Here is a 22068-nt window from a genome sequence, read left to right as displayed (position 1 = left end):
TGGCCTAGGCCTGTGAGGTGATGGGTAGCTTGAAAAATGCTTGTGTGTGCGATGCAATGAGATGAAATCTCTAACTTATTTATCATTATTTATCTATAAGAATCCTCGTGTTTTCTAGAACTAACATTCTGTCTTTATGTATGTGTAGTTGCAGTATTATAGCAAAGCCGTGTTTGTTCCTCTACTTTTTCCAAATATCCATCATTAGATAAGAAAGAAACGGCCAGCCCCCACCAAGCCCCTGCCCCCCGACCCCAGCCCCCCTAACAACCAGGTACAGTCAGAGGTTGCCATCAATGACGTGGTCTTCGTCCATATGTAGTAGTAGTTGTAGTTGTTATTGTTCAGAGCTGTGGTTCCAAAATTGATTCTCAAGCAATCACCGTTTTTGTATCTGTTTAGAGGGCCATGCCATCACACTGTTTCTTTAAAATTATTCTATGAGGGGGCCTCCTGAGTGGCACAGCGGTCTAAGGCACTGCATTGCAGTGCTTGAGGCGTCACTACAGACCCGGGTTTGATCCCAGGCTGTGTCGTTAGGGGAGGGTTTAGCCAGCCAGGATCTCTTTATCCCATCGTGCTCTTGTGGCACGCTGACTTCTGTCGCCAGTACTGTGTTTTCTCCAACAAATTTGGTGTGGCTGGCTTCCGGGTTAAGGGAGCAGTGTGTCAAGAAGCAGTGCGGCTTGGCAGGGTAGTGTTTAGGAGGACGCATGGCTCTCAACCTTCACCTCTCCCGAGTCTGTGCAGGAGTTGCCGCAATGGGACAAGACTGTAACTACCAATTGGATATCACGAAAAATATATTCTATGAGGATATGACATGTCAGTCTGAATGGAAACCTGCATGTACAGGGTGACTTACAAATTGATGTTGAAAACCAACCACAGCATTACTTTGATTATTTAGCATTCCTTACTGGCATGGGGGGGAGCATGTTCCTCCTAGTAAGCGCCAACAGTAGCCACAGTGTCTAATGCTTAACAGGGGTTTATTTTGGACAAGATTAACTCTCCTGTTTAGATGTGTAAATCTGCACTTAGCAAAATAACCCTCCACATGAGCAAACTCTATCCCCAGCTTAGATCTGGAAGAGTAGCCTATGTGCTGAGACACAATAATTGAACCAGTTGACAAAGACTGTGGCTCCACACACCAGAGTTGTTCATCTCTTTATTTACATTCACTTTCGTAAATTGTGTGTCGAATCTTCTGTGATGATGCCTAAAAAACACGGTAGACATTATTACATAACATTCAAATCTAGAGCTACATCGTTAATTAGCTGACGCTCTAAAGTCAATGTACGCTGAGTGTACAAAACATTAGGAACAACTTCCTAATTTTGAGTTGTAATCCTTTTTGCCCTCATTAACAGCCTTGAATCGTCGGGGCATGGACTCTCCAAGGTATTGAAAGTGTTCCATAGGGATGCTGACCAATGTTGACCCCAATGCTTCCCACAGTTGTGTCAAGTTGGCTTGAGTGGGTGGTGGACCATTCTTGATACTCTCGGGAAACTGTTGAGCGTGAAAAACTCAGCAGTGTTGCAGTTATCGACCCACTCAAACTGGTGCGCCTGGCATCTACTACCATACCCTGTTCAAAGGCACTTCAATATTTTGTCTTGCCCATGCACCCTCTGAATGACACACATACACAGTTCATGTCCCAAAGCTTAAAAATCCTTCTTTAACCTGTCGCCTCCCCTTCATCTACTGTACGTGGATTTAACAGGTGACATCAATAAGGGATCATAGTTTTCACCTGGATGCACCTGGTCAATCTGTCATGGAAAGAGCATGTGTTCCTAATGTTTTGTACACTCAGTGTAGATTCTCTACCACTGTTCCTCAAAAAGTGTCTTGGTCAAGTTGCTGATTTCTAATGGTTGGTCAGTGTGGGCAAATCCATCTCATCTGTATGGCTTTGAGGAGCACTGGTGTCGCTCATCTTTCCCTCTTATCATCTACTTCCATGATTGGAATCTGTCTTGTCAATAGTAACGTAATGGATTCTCTGCCATTACTTTAGAGTGCATTTGTTACCTGCATGGAACTGAGCATGATGGCGAATTAATAGAGGTACAGTGGGGCAAAAAATATTTAGTCAGCCACCAATTGTGCAAGTTCTCCCACTTAAAAAGATGAGAGAGGCCTGTAATTTTCATCATAGGTACACTTCAACTATGACAGACAAAATGAGAAAATACCAGCAACAGTGTGTGAAAACCTTGTGAAGACTTACAGAAAACGTTTGACCTCTGTCATTGCCAACAAAGGGTATATAACAAAGTATTGAGATAAACTTTTGTTATTGACCAAATACTTATTTTCCACCATAATTTGCAAATAAATTCATAAAAAATCCTACAATGTGATTTTCAGGATTTTTTTTCTCATTTTGTCAGTCATAGTTGAAGTGTACCTATGATGAAAATTACAGGCCTCATCTTTTTAAGTGGGAGAACTTGCACAATTGGTGGCTGACTAAATACTTTTTTGCCCCACTGTAGCTGTATCGTCTCTGTGGTTTGCTAATAGAAATGATGTGTCTTTGACATCTCATTGCATGAGAATTCATCTGAAGTCTGTTGTTTTTATCGTACAAAAAGCAAACGTTTGAGTATTGTGACTACTCTGGAGTCTCATTCAGTTAGAATAGCTGAATAGTCCCTTTCCTTTGGTTGGTCTCTTCACCCCTCTCTCTCATTCTCTCCATCTATTCCTCCTGTTCTTCTGTTTTCCGTCCGTTATTCTAGCCATCGTTGAGTCGGCCAGCTCCTCCCACCAAGCCTCTACCCCCTGATCCTGTGCTAACAGGCAGCCAGGTACCAGAGTAGCATGTAGACATAGCTGCATGTGGGCATTGGCATTGGGTCTGATTGGTTGATTTATGTGATGAATTGATTGGCTAATTGATTGTGGAGGAATTTAATGGTTGATTGTGTGGTTAATTGAGGAGTCTGTCGTTGATTGGTTGATTCGATGAATTTAATTATTTGAGACAATGAATCTAATCACACTAATCAAGCTTTAGTTCAGAATTGTATTGTATTGCTGAATTTACAGTTATGTGCAAATGCAGATAAAAAAAGTACTTCATATTCACTCCCTTAGACAGAAGTGGATGTGGTTCTAAAAAGTTGGTTACAAAAGAATGCACAGCTAATCTATAGCTATAGCTAATGGCAATGTTAGTAACTATTTGAAAATAAAAAAATATTTAGGTGAAATTTGCATTTTTAACTGCATTTTATTGATGTTGATACTTCATTTGCATATTAAACCATGCTTAATATATTGGTGTAGTGTAAATACACTCACTGGTACAGCACCCCGTTCACAAAAAGGGATCGCTTCTACAGACAGTGAGTCACGTGGCCGTGGCTTTCTATATAAAACAAGCATCGAGACATTCAGTTACTGTTTGATTGAAGGTTAGAATGGACAAAATAAGTGACCTAAGCAACTTTGAGCATGGAATGATAGTCGGTGCCAGGCGCACCGGATCCAGTATCTTAGAAACGGTCGCCTTCCTGGGCTTTTCACATGAGTGTCTAGGGTTTACTGAAAATGTTGTGACAAACAAAACATCCAGTCTGCGGCAGTCATGTGGGCAAAAAAAGCTTATTGATGTGAGAGGTCGAAGGAGAGTGGCAAGAATTGTGCAAGCTAACAGGTGGGCCACAAACAGACAAATGGCACAGTACAACAGTGGTGCGTAGAATAGCATCTCGGAATGCAAAACTCGTCAGTCCTTGTGACGGATGGGCTATTGCAGCAGACGCCCACACCGGGTTCCACTCCTATCAGTTAAAAATAGCAAGAAGCGGCTCCAGTGGGCACGCGATCACCAACACTGGACAATCAAGGAGTGAAAAAACATTGCCTGGCGTGACCTGCGTCCCAGTCCCAGATGGAACAGGCTGTTCGCAGCATGAATATACCACCGTCCATTAAGCAGCAACTGCATGATGCCATTGCGTCAGCATGGACCAACCTCCTTGTGGAACGTTTCTGACCCCTTGTGGAATGCCCAGACCCTCTACTAGATGTGTGTACCTAATAAACTGGCCGGTGAGTGTAGTTTGCATAGTCCATGTACAAGCAGGCAACCTTCAACACATCAATATCAGCAAGTCGCATAAATGATTTCTAGTACTATTGTCAGAACAGTTAACTAAACCAAAAGTGAATCAATTAAATCTACTTTTGGTCTAGAGCAGGGATGGGCAACGCCAGTCCTCGGGAGCCATAGTGGTCACACTAGTTCCTCATCCCTAGCAATCACCGCTGATTTAAACTAATTGCGTTTTTAAACTGAAGATCATTAGTTGATAATTGGAGTCGTGTGTTAGCTGTGGCTGGGGCAAAAGTGACAGTAATCAGGCCCCCAAGGACAGGAGTTGGTCTAGAGCCCTCAATCTTCAATTGTCTTGTCTCTGTTACCTAAACTCTGTGTGACGAGATGGCTATAATCAACAAAAATCATCCTGTGTCACACCTGGATTGTATTATATGTTTCTATTGTATTTTCTTTAGGCCCTTGTACCACCCAAAAAACCACCAGCCCCCAGGAAGTCCTTGCCTTCGGACCCCCCGTCACATCCCACCCATCCTGGGTACGCTGCATCTGGTGCCCCCGTGCAACATGGAGCGAGTATAACTTCAGTTCCACCTATTGGCCCTCCTGTTGCAGCCATCTCTTCCAGGTACTTCAGTGGCTGTATTGTTTGGCTAAGTTGATGAATGTTTAGATGTCAGATGAATGGGCAGATAGACACATACAGTTGGCGTTGTATAGTATTGTAACAAAAGCTGGAGGTGACCTTCTTTTCTATCTTTCTATATCCCTCTCTCTCTCACATAGACGTGCCCCTTTACCTCCAGTACGGACGTCACAACCCAGGAAACCCAACTCGACACCTCCGGTTTAACCACCAAAGACCCTCAAAACCACTAGGATTCTCTTAAACCAGACAGCACGAATTGCACTGATTCAGCCAGGAGTTTTATTATGGAGACCCTTATAGGACGGCTCAGAACCCAGAAGTCTCCAAACGAAGGCTGCGTTTCACTCTCCCTGCCCCCCTAAACTATTTCCTGTTGCCTTCCTACTGAGAGACTGACAGGTTCCTTGGTTGGTTACCTGCCATGTTGGGACAGACTGGGACTCCGAGCAAAGCAGAGAAGGTCTGGAATGTTCAGTCAGGTTGATCCGTTGGCCATTGAGAATCTGAATGGATGTAGTTAAGTATCCGTCAAAGATGTAACACTTCATGAAAACTGTGTGGCTTTTGACATTAACTGACAATTACAAAAACGGATGTCAACACAGAGGATAAGCTCAATCAAGAATAAAGGCCCAGTACTGGTTTTATGGCACTAGCACATTTGAATATGCTCTGTGATGCTTCAGAATAGCTTATTACTCTTCAAATTATAGGTTGAAGCCCAAGTCATCCTCCCATTCCGACTGTGGCCACCATTTTGCAGTGTTTTATTTTAAGTGACTTGGCTAATGCAGGCCTCAGGAAACAAGTTCAGACCACCTCTGGCTCTCTTTCTGGAATAAAGAAGCATATCAACACTTTCATTCACCGCAATGATTCCTTTGATCTCCATCACAATGGTGTCATTGAGGGGGTGGACCTTGCATGCAACCCTCTGACTAATGAGATGAAATGAGAATAGTGTCACAGAAACTTTAGCCGTTCTCGGTTGCAGAGCTGTACAACTAACTGCACAACTGTAGATACCAGAGAATTGGAACTTGCCTACTAGTTTTAATTCTACAATAACGACTATTTAAAAGCCAAAGAGATGGATCTCTGGAGAAGTGAGGGGGGAAGTAGATTGAACTTTGTGAAACGCGAGGCCACTTCTCGAAGACTGACCTACGTTGTGACAGATCGGTTGCCTTTTTTGCACCTTTCAGTTGTGCCGCACCAGTTTTGGCCGAAATGAGTTAAGTGCACTCCTAGAATGTCTTTACATATTCAGGTGAATTAAAACCAAGCCATGGGATTCACTTCTTAAACTGGGGAAATGCACAGACTGAATGTACGAAAAAAACTATAGGCTCACACTTAACATTAAGTCACAGCAATGCCATGTAGTTACACCAAATATAATTGTCTTATTTCATGTAACTAGATTGGTAATTAATGTCAAACATTTTTTGTCACTTATCCTTTTAGTGCAACTCAAGCATTGCTATGTTCCTTCTCTGCAGTTTGAGTAACTACATGGTATAAGGGCAACTTAATATAAAGTGTTATGATGTTCTGGAATAAACCACAATATAAGTATTACTACTCCTGAAGTGGTGAGCCACCAGTACAGGGGCTGTATGTCGGCAGGCAACAGTATTGCTTTTGCCTGCATATCATGAAAGTGTATTTCATTTCTAGTGAATGATTGTTGTTTTCTATGTCAAAACGTCTGTTAGTCTTCTATCTAACATTGTTTAAAGCGATGAATTCCAATCCTTATGAGTTTTAAGTTAATAACATACTCTTATGAAGACCAAGTGATTGAATTTGAAAGCACTCCACGGCCACATGGCTAACTGTGTTTATACAGCAAATAGATGATGTTGTGTATCAATGATGGCTTATTTAGTCAAAGAGAGCAGCTAGCAGGTATGATAATTGAAATGGTAACTGATACTCTTCATCTTGATTTGAAATCTGACAATACGTGGATAAATGAGTACTGGTATGCAATATACATTACAAGCATTTCAGATCTTTTTGACTGTTAATTATTTTGATTAATTACTAAAGTTGTCAAGGTTGATTTTATGAAAACCTCTAAATGGCGCAGGCATGTGGTTATGACAAACTCTAAATGGCGCAGGCATGTGGTTATGCCTTCCATCGGTCCATTTGATTTAGAATTTGTTAATGTCCTTTTTTGACCTTCTACTGACAATGATCTGTTCCAATGTTCTGAACACACTCTCCCTTTTGGTTCTATTCATACGTCTTACATTTCTAATACGTCTGATTATCAGTATGAGAACACTCAGATGTAACATGAATTGTTACGAATTTTGCTCAATGCAATTATGAGATTGACTTTTCAGGAGACTGTTCTACTTTGACCTCTGTCTGCAGTTTTCCTACTGTCTCAATTGAGACATTCACTGCTGCCGAGGGAAATAAAACAGACTGGAAAAATAACTGGTTTTTGTTGCCTGCTTAAATGTTCCTCTTTTGTATGAACCTTTTGGGCTGACTTACCCTTTCAAACAGTGATATCACAGCACTGGGTGTGCAACTAAGTTGAAACAAGACAGGGTGCTTGGGAAGGAGGAAGGGGTTCACTGGAGGATGATGATAATAGCTTGCATGCCAATTTGATCTAATACATTCTTCACATACATTGTGTGTGTGTGTGTGTGTGTGTGTGTGTGTGCGCATGCATGCAGCCTGGATTTGCAGTGACTGGTTCCAGGGGATACAGATGTGAGAAATTATGTCATGTTGCTCTCACGTTTAACACAGAAGGAAACAGAACATAAATAGAAGGCTTGATTCTGAGTCAGACTTCCTCTGAACATTTGCTATGAATTGTGCAGTTGGGTTAGGGTTTTGGGGAAATATGTATTTGTCTATCCCCAAGTAATGGAAGATGAGTTGGTCTATTTTGTAATTTCTTGAAATGCTTGCCTACAGTATTCTTCATCTCTGTTGTTGCTCGTGTCAACCCTTTTGGATCCATAAGTGTAGGTTTTGATGAAATGTCACGACTGCACTACGCACCGTTCACCCGTGCACACAGTTGTAGAAAGTGTGTTGTTCAAAACCTATGCTTGTGTACTTAACACTAGAAAAACCGGGCCTCAAGGGACCCCACTTTGAGCCAATGAGGGGTCATTTTGACTGTAGTGTAATAAATACATTAAATGTATGCTATCGATTTTGTGTTTATGAAGGCCTTGGGTAACGTTAGAATACGGAATGTTTTTCCTCTTTAAACTGCTTAGAATTCATTCTGTTCATGATATGGAAATGCTAACGTGTGAACTACTTATTTAGGAAAGGTCAAAGACGGGGGGGGACTTTACTTTACAAATGGCAGAGATATTTAAATTTTAAATGAATAAACAGTTAACACTAGAAGCACAGAAGCAGTCATTTTAATGCAGGAATATTTTGACAATCTTATTTAGAAAAATATAGGTCTGCCAACCTCTGCCCAATGCACTTCCTCCCACAGAGGAGAGGTGATTGGTTGTCTTGGTCCACGTCTCTGCCTACTCCATCCGTCCCCTGTACCCTCTCCTACTTCCCAATGACATTAACTGTAACCACAAGTGGGTCATTAGTGTAACTTTGTCAAAAAACTTGGGATGTTACATTGTGTCATAAAGAGCACATGTTAAGATGGTGCCGAAGAGGATGACATGCTCCTAACCAATTGTGCTACATGCTCCTAACCAATTGTGCTACATGCTCCTAACCAATTGTGCTACATGCTCCTAACCAATTGTGCTACATGCTCCTAACCAATTGTGCTACATGCTCCTAACCAATTGACCCCCTCCGTTTTCATTTACCAGAGCGACTTAAAGGAGCAATTAGGGTTATGTGCATTGCTCAAGGACACCATTACCGATTGTTCACCTAGTTGGCTCGGGGATTCAAACCAGCAGCCTTTTGGTTACTGGCCCAAGGCTCTTAGCAGGTAGCCTGGCGGTTGACTTTTGTTTTTCCACGCACCACAAAACACCAGAAAATGGCCAAAAAGAGTAGAACCAGCTCACCTTTTTATGCTATGATTTGACTATTAGAACCCTCTACAGACTAAGCCCTGTCTAAGCCGGGAGAGGGGGGTCTACTGAGCTAATATATGGAATTTGTTTTAAGGTCATACCAAGGATCCTTTAGATACTTGATTTTGAATTTTAAGACTCCTTGAAGTATCCCAAAAAAGAATGAACAACTTATTTGATGTATTCAGACCTTTTACTCAGTACTGAGGTCCTGAGCACATGTTTTCATTAAGGATCTCTCGAGACTCTCTGAGACTAGTCACCTTTACCTCAATCTTGACTAGTCTCCCAGTCCCTGCTGCTGAAAAACATCCCCACAGCATGATGCTGCCACCACCATGCTTCACTGTAGGGATGGTGGCAGGTTTCCTCCAGATGTGACACTTGGCATTCAGGCCAAAGAGTTCAATCTTGGTTTCATCAGACCAATTTGTTTTTCATGGTCTGAGAGTCCTTTAGGTGCCATTTGGCAAACTCCAAGCGGGCTGGCTGTCATGTGCCTTTTTACTGAGGAGTGGCTTCCGTCGGGCCACTCTACCATAAAGGCCTGATTGGTGGAGGGCTGTAGAGATGGTTGTCCTTCTAGAAGGTTCTCCCATTTCGACAGAGGAACTCTGGAGTGCTGTCAGAGTGACCATCGGGTTTTTGGTCACCTCCTTGACTAAGGCCTTTCTCCCCCGATTGCTCAGTTTGGCTGGGAGGCCAGGACTATGAAGAGTCTTGGTGGTTCCAAACTTAAGAATGATGGAGGCTACTGTGTTCTTTGGGGCCTTCAATGCTGCAGAAATGTTTTGGTACCCTTCCACAGATCTGTGCCTCGACACAAACCTGTCTCTGAGCTCTACAGACAATTCCTTCGACCTCATGGCTTAGTTTTTGCTCTGACATGCACAGTCAACTGTGGGACCTTATATAGACAGGTGTGTGCCTTTCCAAAACATGTCCAATCAATAGCTTTTTACCACAGGTGGACTCTAATCAAGTTGTAGAAACATCTCAAGGATGGTCAATGGAAACAGGATGCACCGGAGTTAAATACTTAAGAACCGGAACCCCCATCAAAAGCTAGCCAGCTAACTGGCTACCAGCTAACTGGCTACTAGCCAGCCGGGGCCCGCTAGCTGTCTAGAGCACATCAGACTGTTAGCTTAAGAGGCCCATCTGACAAATTCTTTGGCTACTATACCTAGTTTGCCAATCGACCTGGTTTACCACACGGAGCCCTGCTGATCCATCCTCTGAACCGGAACCCCAACAGAAGCTAGTCAGCTAACTAGCTACTAGCTAGTAGTCAGCTAGCCACTGCTTGTGGTCATCAGCACAGCTACCTCTAGCTACCTCTAACTCTCGCCAGTCTACACCGCGCAACTTGTTTTTCTCCACATGGATCATCACAGCTAGCCAGCTGCTATTCGAGTGGCCACTCCTGGCTAACGTCTCTGTCCCGAAGCAAGAACCAATTAGCCTGGAGCTCACCTTGCTAGGCCCATCTGCTAGGCACATCTCCCGGCTAGCCAAAGAGGTCCATCAGCCACTCCTTGGGCTACAATACCCATTTTGCCAACTGGCCTGGACCCCCTGCCGACCCATCACTACTGAACCACCGACGTGATTCGCCCAATGGGGTTTTCTCAACTGGCTCCGCCATCGCGTCGTCCCCTGAATACCCATCCGCTATCCGCGGCCTGGTAGCTGTCCAGAGCACATAGGACTGTTCGCTTAAGAGGCCCATTGGACAAATTCTTTGGCCACTGTACCTATTTTGCCAATTGGCCTGGTTTACCACACGGAGCCCTGCTGATCCGTCTGCCGACCGTAATAGCACGAGGGGGTGACTACAGACTTTCTTCCATCGCAACGTCCTTCTGCTAGCTTGCTAGCCCCGGCCCGCTAGCTGCCTGAAGCCCCTCACTGGACTCCTATGATCACTCGGCTACGCATGCCTCTCCCTAACGTCAATATGCCTTGTCCATTGCTGTTTTGGTTAGTAATTATTGCCTTATTTCACTGTAGCCTCTAGCCTTGCTCAATACGCCTTATTTAACACTTTAGTTCCACCTACCACACATGCGGTGACATCACCTGGTTAAAATGATACTTCTAGAGACAATATCTCTTTCATCGTCACTCTATGCACAGGTTTACCCTCACTGTATTCACATCCTACCATACCTTTGTCTGTACATTGCCTTAAATCTATTATACCATGCCCAGAAATCTGCTCCTTTTACTCTCTGTTCTGAACGTACTAGACAACCAGTTATTTTAGCCTTTATCCATACCATTATCCTAGTCCTCTTCTCTTCCTCTGGTGATGGGGAGATTAATCCAGGCTCTGCAGTGCCTAGCTCCACTCCCATTCCCCAGGCACTATCATTTGTTGACTTCTGTAAACGTAAAAGCCTTGGTTTCATGCATGTTAACATTAGAAGCCTCCTTCCTAAGATTGTTTTATTCACTGGCCTAGCACACTCTGCCAATCCGGATGTCCTAGCCGTGTCTGAATCCTGGCTCAGGAAGACCACCAAAAACCCTGAAATTTCCATCCCTAACTATAACATTTTCGGACAAGATAAAACTGCTAAAGGGGAGGTGTTGCAATCTACTGCAGAGATAGCCTGCAGAGTTCTGTCTTACTATCCAGGTCTGTACCTAAACAATTCAAGCTTCTACTTTCAAAAATCCACCTTTCCAGAAACAAGTCTCTCACCGTTGCCACTTGCTATAGACCACCCTCTGCCCTGGACACCATATGTGAACTGATTGCCCCCCATCTATCTTCAGAGCTTGTGCTGCTAGGTGACCTAAACTGGGACATGCTTAACACACCGGCAATTCTACAATCTAAACTTGATGCCCTCAATCTCACACAAATTGTCAATGAACCCACCAGGTACAACCCCAAATCCATAAACACGGGAACCCTCATGGATATCAACCTAACCAACTTGCCCTCCAAATATACCTCTGCTGTTTTCAACCAAGATCTCAGTGATCATTGCCTGCATCCATAATGGGTCTGCGGTCAAACGACCACCCCTCATCACTGTCAAACGCTCCCTAAAACACTAGGCATGGGGGGGGGTGTGGTATATGGCCAATATGCCACAGCTAAGGGCTGTTATGTACGACGCATCGCGGAGTGCCTTACACGGAACCCAAACCAGCTGCGCGCGTGCGCCATCGTGCATACATTTATTTTGTCCCCCCACACCAAACACGATCGCGTCACACAGGTTAAAATATCAAAACAAACTCTGAACCAATTATATTAATTTGGAGACAGGTCGAAAAGCATTAAACATTTATGGCAATTTAGCTAGTAGGCTTGCACTTGCTAGCTAATTTGTCCTATTTAGCTAGCTTGCTGTTTCTAGCTAATTCGTCCTGGGATGTAAACATTGAGTTGTTATTTTACCTGAAATGCACAAGGTCCTCTACTCCTCCAATTAATCCACACATAAAACGGTCAACCAAATCATTTCTAGTCATCTCTCTTCCTTCCAGGCTTTTTCTTCTCTTGACTTTATATTGCAATTGGCAACTTTCATAAATTAGGTGCATTACTGCCACTAACCTCGTTTGTCTTTTAGTCACCCACGTGGGTATAACCAATGAGGAGATGGCACCTGGGTACCTGCTTCTATAAACCAATGAGGAGATGGGAGAGGCAGGACTTGCAGCGCGAATCTGCGTCAGAAATATAACTTATTTCTATTTTAGCCCTTGGCAACGCAGACGCTTGTTGGCGCCCTAGCAGTGTGGGTGCAATAATTGAATAACAGATTTCTACATTTATTTTGCAATGATCCTACACGCGAAGCAAGCAATGTGGTCAGCCTGTTACGCTTCGAACACACCGATTGCATTTGCATCACAGCTCCATAACATTTTGGCAGCTAGACAACTATACGGATGCAGATATCTTTTGCAGATGGTCGCATGCGGTTGGACACATGGAGATTTTCGCAGTGTCCTCAAAACCGTGTATTTTTGACACAACTGCTGACAGCTACAGAGACATAAACACAAAAAATGCTGCTTGGAGACAAGTGTCCACGATCGTAGGATTGCCAGGTCAGTTTAGTAGTGAGCTTGTGCTAGATGTGGCTAGTTAGCTAACTAGCTAACCTAGTTTGAAAACCTAGCCAATGAGGTGTGTGTGTGAAAGAATTATGCTAGTTACTACCCCTGATAAATAATCATGTTTGAAGGAGTGTGAGTGTGTATGTCAGATTAATAGAAATGGTAGATACTACTGTAGCAGAGCATTTGGTCAGATAACCGTGTCTGTGTGTACAGCAGGTGACATGTCCATGATAGCTATCTAATAACTCTAGTTATGCTAGGTAATGGTTTGGCTTATCATGTTCATGTCTACGTAGAAGAAGACTTTAGGAGGAAGTGGAGAGGACTCAGTGACAGGTATCAGAGAGAGAGAAGGGCAGAGAAAGAGAAGAAGAGGCCTGGGTCAGCAGCTTCAGGCCAACAGCCTTGGCGCTTATGCCACATTCTTTCTTTTCTGGATCCATTTATTGTGCCTGGGACAACAAGTGGCAATTTTACAGCCCGACCCTCTACTACGTCATCCACAAGTGTTGTCGCCACCGGTGCATCAAGACCCTCAACATCATCTATAAGTGCGACCATCGCCTCCACCGGTGCAGCGAGACCCTCTACAACATCTACATCATCCACAAGTATGACCACCACCGGTGCAGCCATGGAGGATGATGAAATGGAGGAAGCACCTCTGGATCTAGGACCACCTGAGATTATTATGAACCTCACGGAAGTGACCACTGAGGACCTCGTTGAACAGGATGTGGCCGTGGAGACTAAAGAGAGAAACGAAGAGGAACAACGTCACACCAGGCTTCATCGGCGGTACCAGCCCCCAGATCCACTCAACTCATTTCAGCAGAGGCTCTCCTCCAAGCCGTCGAGAGGGATGCAGCCCAACCTGATGCTCACGGTAAGGAGGATGAGACCCACTTTGCCATGAGCCTGGTGCCAACACTGAAGAGGCTGCCTCAGCAAAGAAAAGCAGCAGTCAAGGTTAAAACTTATCAGCTGCTTTTCGAAGCCGAGTTCAATGGTACGCTTTTTTTTTTCTCTCCACATTACAGGTAGTGTCATAAGTGTTGCGACAGTGAAGTAAAGTAGGTCATTTTTACAGTACACTCATGTAGGCTAATTGGTATTTCAAAGTATTAATGAGGCAAATGTATAGCTGTTGTTTCTGGGTTAGAAAAGATCCTAAAACAACAGTTTGCTGTCTAAATATTTGCTTGTCATATTCATCTTTTGATCTGAAATACAAATTTCATGAGTAAACAGCATGTATTATCAACTTGTATGAACCCTAGGTTACCCTTTCCCTTTGTTATCATACTAACTGTATGTCGTATAACCTTAATTAGTGCTCCCGCTCACCTGGTGTACCATGCCAGGTGTGTATAATACTGACGTTAATGGGAGAGGGAAGGGGTTAAGGTGTGGTCTTTACTCCCAAATGTCACTTAAATATAACTTCCAAATGAAGAGAGACAATGATACATAAAGTAATCTGGGGGGAAAATGCAACTTTATGGACAACGGTGGATGGTTCTTAAAATAACCTTTGTGTTATGGGGCTCTTAAGAGCTGTTTCACTCCACGGCATACTGCCATGGGACATCACCTGCTGGCGATGAGTAGGTGATCAGCTTCTCCCTCACCTGGAGTGCCTGTCTGGGGGTGTTGTTGGCACCTGCCCTGGTGACATCAGGTAGGTGACCATTTGGTGTGCCCATCTCCATCCAGAGCGGCTCCTGGAAGAACACATGTGGCCTTCACGCAGGCATCGACATTTGAGGGGCTGAGACCAAGCACTCTGATACATTCTCCACCCTGCTGCCAGAATCCCAAAGGCGCATTCAACAACTAACCTTGTCTGGACAGTCATTTGTTAAAGATCCTTACAGGCTTTGGCAATGGCAGCTGGCATCCAGTGTAGGGCCTCATGAGGGTGGGTCTCAAAGGGAAGGCCTCGTCACCGACGAAGACGTGGGGAACAGGTCCCAGGTCTTCAGCGCCAGAGAGTGATGCAGGTGGTGGAATCTCCAGGGTGCCATCCTGAAGTGCCTGGCCGAAGGCAGAGTCCCGGAGGGTCCCACCATCACTTCCCTTGCCGTAAGCACCAACATCGGCAACACGGAAAGAGTAGATGGCATCGACTACAGCCAAGAGTACAACTGAATATGTTCCCTTGTAGTTGTATAATTGCGAACGTGAGCATGGTGGAGCCTGGATTACTACATGTTTCCCGTCAATGGAGCCAAGACAGTTGGGGAAATTCCACCTCTCCAGGAACTCTGCAGCGATGGCCCTCCAGTCTTCCTCCTTGGGGAGAGGGATGTATTCACCAACCAGACAGTCCCAAATGGCTTGGGCCACAGAGGGGGCAATGCCTGCCACTGTGGACCATCCAACTCAGAAGCTGAATCTGATGTTCCTGTAGGAGTCCCCTGTCGCCATGAATCTGAAATATAATTCAAAATAATTATCAATATTGTGTGTAACTTGAATTCCACCCAGAAATGATATCTACTCATACAGCTACCTCATTACTGTTTATTATGCTCCACTAATTATATTGTAACCATCACTAACAATGCCTTGAAACAGTACAATTCAGTCTATGACTATATCATTAAACTGTTAGCCCTGGCCAACTCTACTCTTAGAAAGAATGGTACTATCTACTTAAAAGGGTTCTCCGGCTGTCCTCATAGGAGAAACCTTTTTGGTTCCAGGTAAAACCCTATTGGGTGCCATGTATAACCTTTTCCCCAAAGGGTTATACCTGGAACCAAGAAGGGTTATCCTATGGGGAAAGCAGAAGGACACTTTTGGAACCTTTTTCTCTAAGTGTATCTGAGTCCAATAAGAATGTAATGAATGACTAACAACAATGGGTCCTGGAGAAAGCCTTCATCAGGGCAGAAGGCACCTCAACTTTCTTTTCATTTGGTAACATTGCATAATTAAAAAAGGATTATAAACCAACTTTGGGAAAAGTTATTGTCCTAATAAAGATTCTGTAAAAGTATATCTGATGTCAAATATGGACTATTAACTAGAGAGCCCTTTAGGTTGCACATAAAAACAATGTAACATATCAATCGATTATGGTATCAAAGACTTTAAAAATGTACTAGAATGTAGCTTACCGGAGACAAATCGCCAGGCGTTCAACTGGGCTGATGGACTCCCAGTAGTTGGTATCCATCCAGGCGATCCTGGCTCCAACCATCTGGAGTAGGTGATCGAACTGGCTTCGGTCAAGATGAAAGTAACTTCGGAATTCCTGTTCAAACAGTCAAAGCGCTTGAATGAGACGGTGGAACTCCCCTGTCTGCTTTCGGGACTTTAACCATCTCTGGACCCACACAGACCTGCGCTCTCCGCGGGGCTGGTCCCGGCCCAACAGCGCTATCAAGACCACCTTCCTCAACGTTGGTCTCATTGTTGAAAGAGCCTACTCTGCTATCTTGACTATTTATTATTGCATTTCGCTCCAAAAACTGCAATTTGCGGGGAAATTATATTATAGGCTCTCACAATTAATTTGTGGATGTCATCGAATAAATATTATACTTGGCAAATAAATGAATAAAACATGCAAAGAAATTCTACAGTCAAACTGTTTTTATGTTATCCCACATTTTCTTTACTGGATATGTGTGCAACAAAATTCAACATTCACATCTTGCTACTTTCTGTCAAGTTTACACATACAATTTGATGCATACATTCGATAAATCCAACGTATGCACCACACAGAACGCACTGCAACTGCCTCTACAACGCAATGCTGCAAGGCTCACGCAGCGTTCCATTGGAAATGAATGTATTTCTGGTGTATCAAAACGCAAAAACAGTCTGTGTGTTCGAAGCGTTATTGCTGTTATAAACTGGTTACCAACGTAATTAGAGCAGTAACAATACATGTTTAACATACCCGTGGTATACAGTGATATACCACAGCTGTCAGTCAATCAGCATTCAGGGCTTGAACCACCCAGTTTATAATAATAATTATATAGTTGATATAAGTAGACATGCAACTGCATATAAAGCACCCACAAGCTACTGAAAACGTTTTTTTAGTAAACTTTAAAAAAAAAAAAAGAACAACAAATCAATACAGAGAGTACATGAGGGAACACAAGTATATATAGATTATATACATTGGACAATTGAGCTAGGGGGTACAATATCACATTACACAAAGACCTTAAGGGACATACTTATAATTCTAACAGCTTTTTGGTTAGTAGAGTACTTAATGGTCTTAAAAAACAGTTCAATTTATTTTTGTAGGGTAAGAAAATGTGTTTTTTTGTTTGTAAATTTACATTTGTGAATATGAAATTTGGCCAAGAGAATAATGAAATGAATTACATCAAAATGTTTCAGCTTATTCTTATTGTAGGTAAAGAATCCAAGCAGCACATCTCTCCACAATAGTGTAAGACGTTTATGAAAGTGTTCAATTATAAATCTACTGATGTCAATGCCAAAAAAAGATGCAACACTGTTTCTGGGTGGTCATTACAAAAGGAGCAATTTGAGTTGATGTTTTCCTTAATTAAACTTATTCATATAGTGGTTGGCAGGATAATATTTATGAATAATTTTAAAGGAAACTTCCTTAATTTTGTGGCAACATCCACACCTTTTCCCAACAGGTATTATCAATAAATCCATTCCAATGAGGCATGACATAAGGTATACAACATCCTGCTGAAACAAGGTTCATATCGCTCTGTTGCTTAATGGGCCAAAAGAGAAACAAATCTTTCCTACTGATGAGTCAACAGGGTTAATGGAAGGTAGGTTCTGAGGGTCAGGTCTTGACACATTCCTGAATAATAGAGCAACACCTGAGGGAATGGCATCTAAAACAATTGCAAAATCTTTAGGTGTTACAGGGACCTTGTAAAGTGATGAGAATTCCTTATAACTGAGTAAAAGACCCTCTTCATTTACCAGTTGGCTCACCAATAGAATATTATTTCGGAACCAATATTCTAAAAACAAAGAAGTATTTTTATACAATATATCCCGATTATTCCATATATAATATCTGTGTGGAGAAAAATTGTGTTTATAAATTAAGGACCATGACAAGAAAACCTGCCAATGAAAAGCAGAAATTTCCACGGGAACTTTGTCAATATTATAATTGCAAAACAACATGAAGTTAAGGCAACCAAAAGTAGAGAAGACATGATGAGGAAAACAATTCCAGATAGAAGTGGGTCTTCTTAGGAATTGTTTTATCCAATTGATCTTAAAAGTATTATTTAAGGTAGTAAAGTCCAGAAAATTTAGCACACCATACTCATAAGTGTTCATTACAACAGTTTTCCTAATGTAATGGGTACGGTTTCTCCACAGAAATTTGAAAAGCATCTAGTCTATCTCCTTGCTCATTTTACTGTCAAGATATAAAGAGAGCGCGCCATATGTTAGTCTAGAGATACCTTCAGCCTTGGTTATTAGGACCCTACCTTTTTATTTTTTTAATAAGAGGGTTTCAATTTAGTAAGCCTCTAGACTTCTGATCCTTTGTAATGGTTATGCCTAAATATGTAAGTTCTTCTTTTACTGGAATACCATAATATGAAGGTGTCACACAATCTTTGACAGCTATGAGTTCACATTTATTCATGTTAAGATATAGACCAGACGCTTTGGAAAAGGATTGTATCACATTGATAGATATGGGAATTTGGTTGGCATCTTTCAGAAAAAGTGTAGTATCGTCAGCCAGCTGGCTTATAATAATTTCTTTACCAGCTATGGAAATACCTTGTACAGGACCATTATTTACAGGACCTTGTACAGGACCAATTTGCAAGAAGTTGGGTGATTAATAAAAACAGGTATGGAGAGATAGAACAACCTAATTCCTCTTTAACTCAAATCTAGGTGAGGTGCCATATTTCAATTTGATAGAGCTGTTACCATTTGCATAGAGAGTCTTTTAATAGCCTTACAGAAAAAAATCCCCAAAGCCAAGTCTCTCAAGGGAGTGGTGCTCTACTGTGTCGAATTCTTTATAAAAATCTAAAAAATTATATGAAGCTATCCTCAGTTATTAGGTCTGAGTAGTCAAGTACGTCTAATACTAGTCTGACATTGTTAGAAATATGTCTGTTCCTCATGAAGCCAGACTGTGTTTCATCAATGATTTCATCCAGGACTTCTTTAATTATTTTTATAGTCATTATTAAGAAGACAAATTGGACACCAGTTATCGATAAGCAGCACTTCTTTTTTAGGCTTAGGTGTCAGTGTTATTAACCCCTGACTCATTGTAGGAGGGAGAACATTGTTTTTAATACTCTCTAAAAAGACGTCAAATAGGAAGGGGGCTACTTGTTCAGAAAATAATTTGTAAAATTCTGATGTAATTCCATCAACACCTGGTGATTTATTGTTCTTTAGATGTTTGAAAGACTAATCTCTTCAACTTTGATGGGTTCATCACAATGTTTAGATTCTATATTACTGGGCGGCAGGGTGGCCTAGTGGTTAGAGTGTTGGACTAGTAACCGGAAGGTTGCAAGTTCATACCCCCGAGCTGACAAGGTACAAATCTGTCGTTCTGCCCCACTGTTCCTAGGCCGTCATTGAAAATAAGAATTTGTTCTTAACTGACTTGCCTAGTTGGGAAAATAAAGGTAAAATAAAATAAAAGTGAACATTATTCAGTGAGTTTAAAAAAACATATCTGTGGATTCCTGACAGTACGTTGAGCTATACACCATAACACCATCAATGTTTAACTTATGGATAGTGTTATTTTTAGAGTGAAATTTCTCAAGTCTAAAGAAATAGGATTAATTCTGTTCTGTGGAACATATGGTTCTGATAGAGGAAAATATGGTTGAAATGACTAATTATGTATACATTCCAATCAGAAACTGACTAGTCCAAATGCTATAATGTACTGTACATGTGAGTTTTCCCTCTTGCTCCTTTTCCCAATTGTATATAATGTAGTCAGGAGTTAGCAACAATGTAGGTCTGTTCCTTAGTTCATTCAGTTGTACAAATCTCCAGGTGGTGGGAACGGGCCTTCTCCAAATGGTCGGGAATGTTGATTTATGCTGACTGGCCTTGACTTCGTGCTGATAACGCGAAGACTTGAGAGCTTAGAGGGGCCCTCTGTTTGTGAAACGGAACGTTTGGAAAATGCTGACGTCATTTTCAGTTTATAACCTGTGGAAATGTGTGTAAGCATTCAGTACTCTCTCGTAATAAACACACTTTACCTGGCTTTTAAGACTGGTCTCAATCTACTTCATGCATAATTAATGAACTTACAATTCATTAATGAATTAGAAATGAGTGCTAATTGATTTTGGCAATTAAAGCATAAAGGAATTTAGAATTCCTCTAACAGGTTCCTTACACTTTTCCATGCAAATACACTGGTAATGGCAATATACTTTTAATGTAATTAATAATCTAATGCAGCTTTTACAAACAGCAACACAGCAACACATTTCTCGTTGTGAAATGTTATAATAGAATTATTCCATTCTCAGTCCGGGGTGTATTCTCAGAACTAATTTGGAGTACCTCTTCTATCTAACTGGTTTGGTGCTGCAGGATTATAAGGCTGCCATTGCAGAACTGGTGACAGGTGATCCTGATGTCCAAGAGGAGGATGATGAGGGCTTTGTTGAGCTTGTGGAATTTCAGGTCCTGACAGTTCCAGTGCTGGAGACAGCCCTGCCTCTTGTTGGCACCTTTCATCCTACTCCCATCCCCTCTACCAGCATCCAGTCCACAGCTGCATCAGTCGGTCCCCTGTCCTCCACTCCTGTATGGGCTACTACACCCCCTGGGCCTCTATCCTCCACACCTGTGCTCGTCAGTTCCCTGTCCTACGTTCCTGTTCGGGCTAACGTTAGTCCTTAGTCCATGGACCATAAATGTTATTTTTAAAGTGTGAATTAGCTTTGGCTGTCAGCTTTAATTTGAAGGTATTTTCATCCATATTACAGCCCTTTTTATAACAACACCTTTTCTACATAGTCCCCCCATTTAAGAGGAACCAAAAGTATTGGGATAAATTCACTCATGTGTATTTAAGTAGTCAAAAGTTTAGTATTTGGTCCCATATTCCTAGCACGCAATGATTACATCAAGCTTGTGACTCTACAAATATGTGCTCTTTGTTTTGGTTGTGTTTCAGATTATTTTGTAGAAATAGATATAATTTAAATAGAAATTACTGACAAATAATGTATTGTGTCATTTTGGAGTCACTTATTGTAAATAAGAATAGAATGTTTCAAAACACTTCTATATTAATGTGGATGCTACCATGATTACAGAGAGTCCTGATGAAATGTGAATAATGATGAATGAGAAAGACAAACAAATGTCATACCCCCAAGACATGATGTATGATAAAGGCTATGTTGAGAGGTAGCTTGCAAGCAAGCATTTCATTGTACTGTTTACACCCCACTGTATTCTGTATATATGGTGAATCAAATTTGATTTGACAGTAATGATGCTTGGCATTTCAGCAGACATAGTTCTAAAAGAGAGTACACCAGGGATATATCTCTGGATAAATTTGGCCAGGGGGGGCTGTACTGCTCAGAGTTGGCAACCCAGCAACAAGGCACATTTGTTGGGTCAACATGAGATGCAATTCAGCCTTTAGAGGAAGCAGACCTTCAAGTAGGTTGTTGAAAATGCTCTGTGGTATGCTGGGTATTTGGTGGCATTGATGAAGAGTGATGCAAAAAAAACATGCTGCCAATCAGATGACTTTGTAGGAGTCCCACCATCCAGCATCCATTTCACACCTCTAACAGCATCAGTCCTCCGCTCCTGTACGGACTACTCCACCACCAGCTGGTTCTCTGTCCATGGCCTTGACACCTGTGCCCTGTTGGGCCTCTGTTTATGAAAGCCATGCCTGTGCCCGGCTGGGCCTCTGTTCATGATCTCCACACCTGTGCCTGGCTGGGCTTCTGTCCGTGCCCTCGACACCTGTGCCTTGCTGGGCCTCAGTTCATGATCTCCACACCTGTGCCCGGCTGGGCCTCAGTTCATGATCCCCACACCTGTGCCTTGCTGGGCCTCAGTTCATGATCCCCACACCTGTGCCTTGCTGGGCCTCAGTTCATGATCCCCACACCTGTGCCTTGCTGGGCCTCAGTTCATGATCCCCACACCTGTGCCTTGCTGGGCCTCAGTTCATG

At 42.5% G+C, this 22068-nt stretch overlaps 1 protein-coding gene across 4 annotated transcripts in view; it reads left to right on the top strand.

Annotated features, from left to right (window-relative positions):
• The window catches only part of LOC115102939 (disintegrin and metalloproteinase domain-containing protein 15-like), a 33312-nt gene extending 26122 nt beyond the window's left edge, over positions 1–7190 (top strand). For 2 of the 4 annotated variants that reach the window (XM_029623413.2, XM_029623423.2), the window contains 2 exons: positions 4546–4715; positions 4874–7190. In XM_029623413.2, coding sequence (XP_029479273.1) covers positions 4546–4715; positions 4874–4940 — 237 coding nt within the window. In that variant the 3' untranslated portion in view covers positions 4941–7190. Of the gene's footprint in view, positions 1–208; positions 2094–2762; positions 2832–4545; positions 4716–4873 lie in introns of those variants that run through there. The other 2 variants (XM_029623405.2, XM_029623429.2) reach the window with 2 other exon arrangements.
• Positions 7191–22068: the final 14878 nt, after the last annotated feature.

The sequence above is a fragment of the Oncorhynchus nerka genome, linkage group LG3 (genome assembly GCF_034236695.1).
Source record: "Oncorhynchus nerka isolate Pitt River linkage group LG3, Oner_Uvic_2.0, whole genome shotgun sequence".
NCBI classification, from domain to species: domain Eukaryota; kingdom Metazoa; phylum Chordata; class Actinopteri; order Salmoniformes; family Salmonidae; genus Oncorhynchus; species Oncorhynchus nerka.
This window is presented reverse-complemented; position numbering and strand designations above follow the sequence as displayed.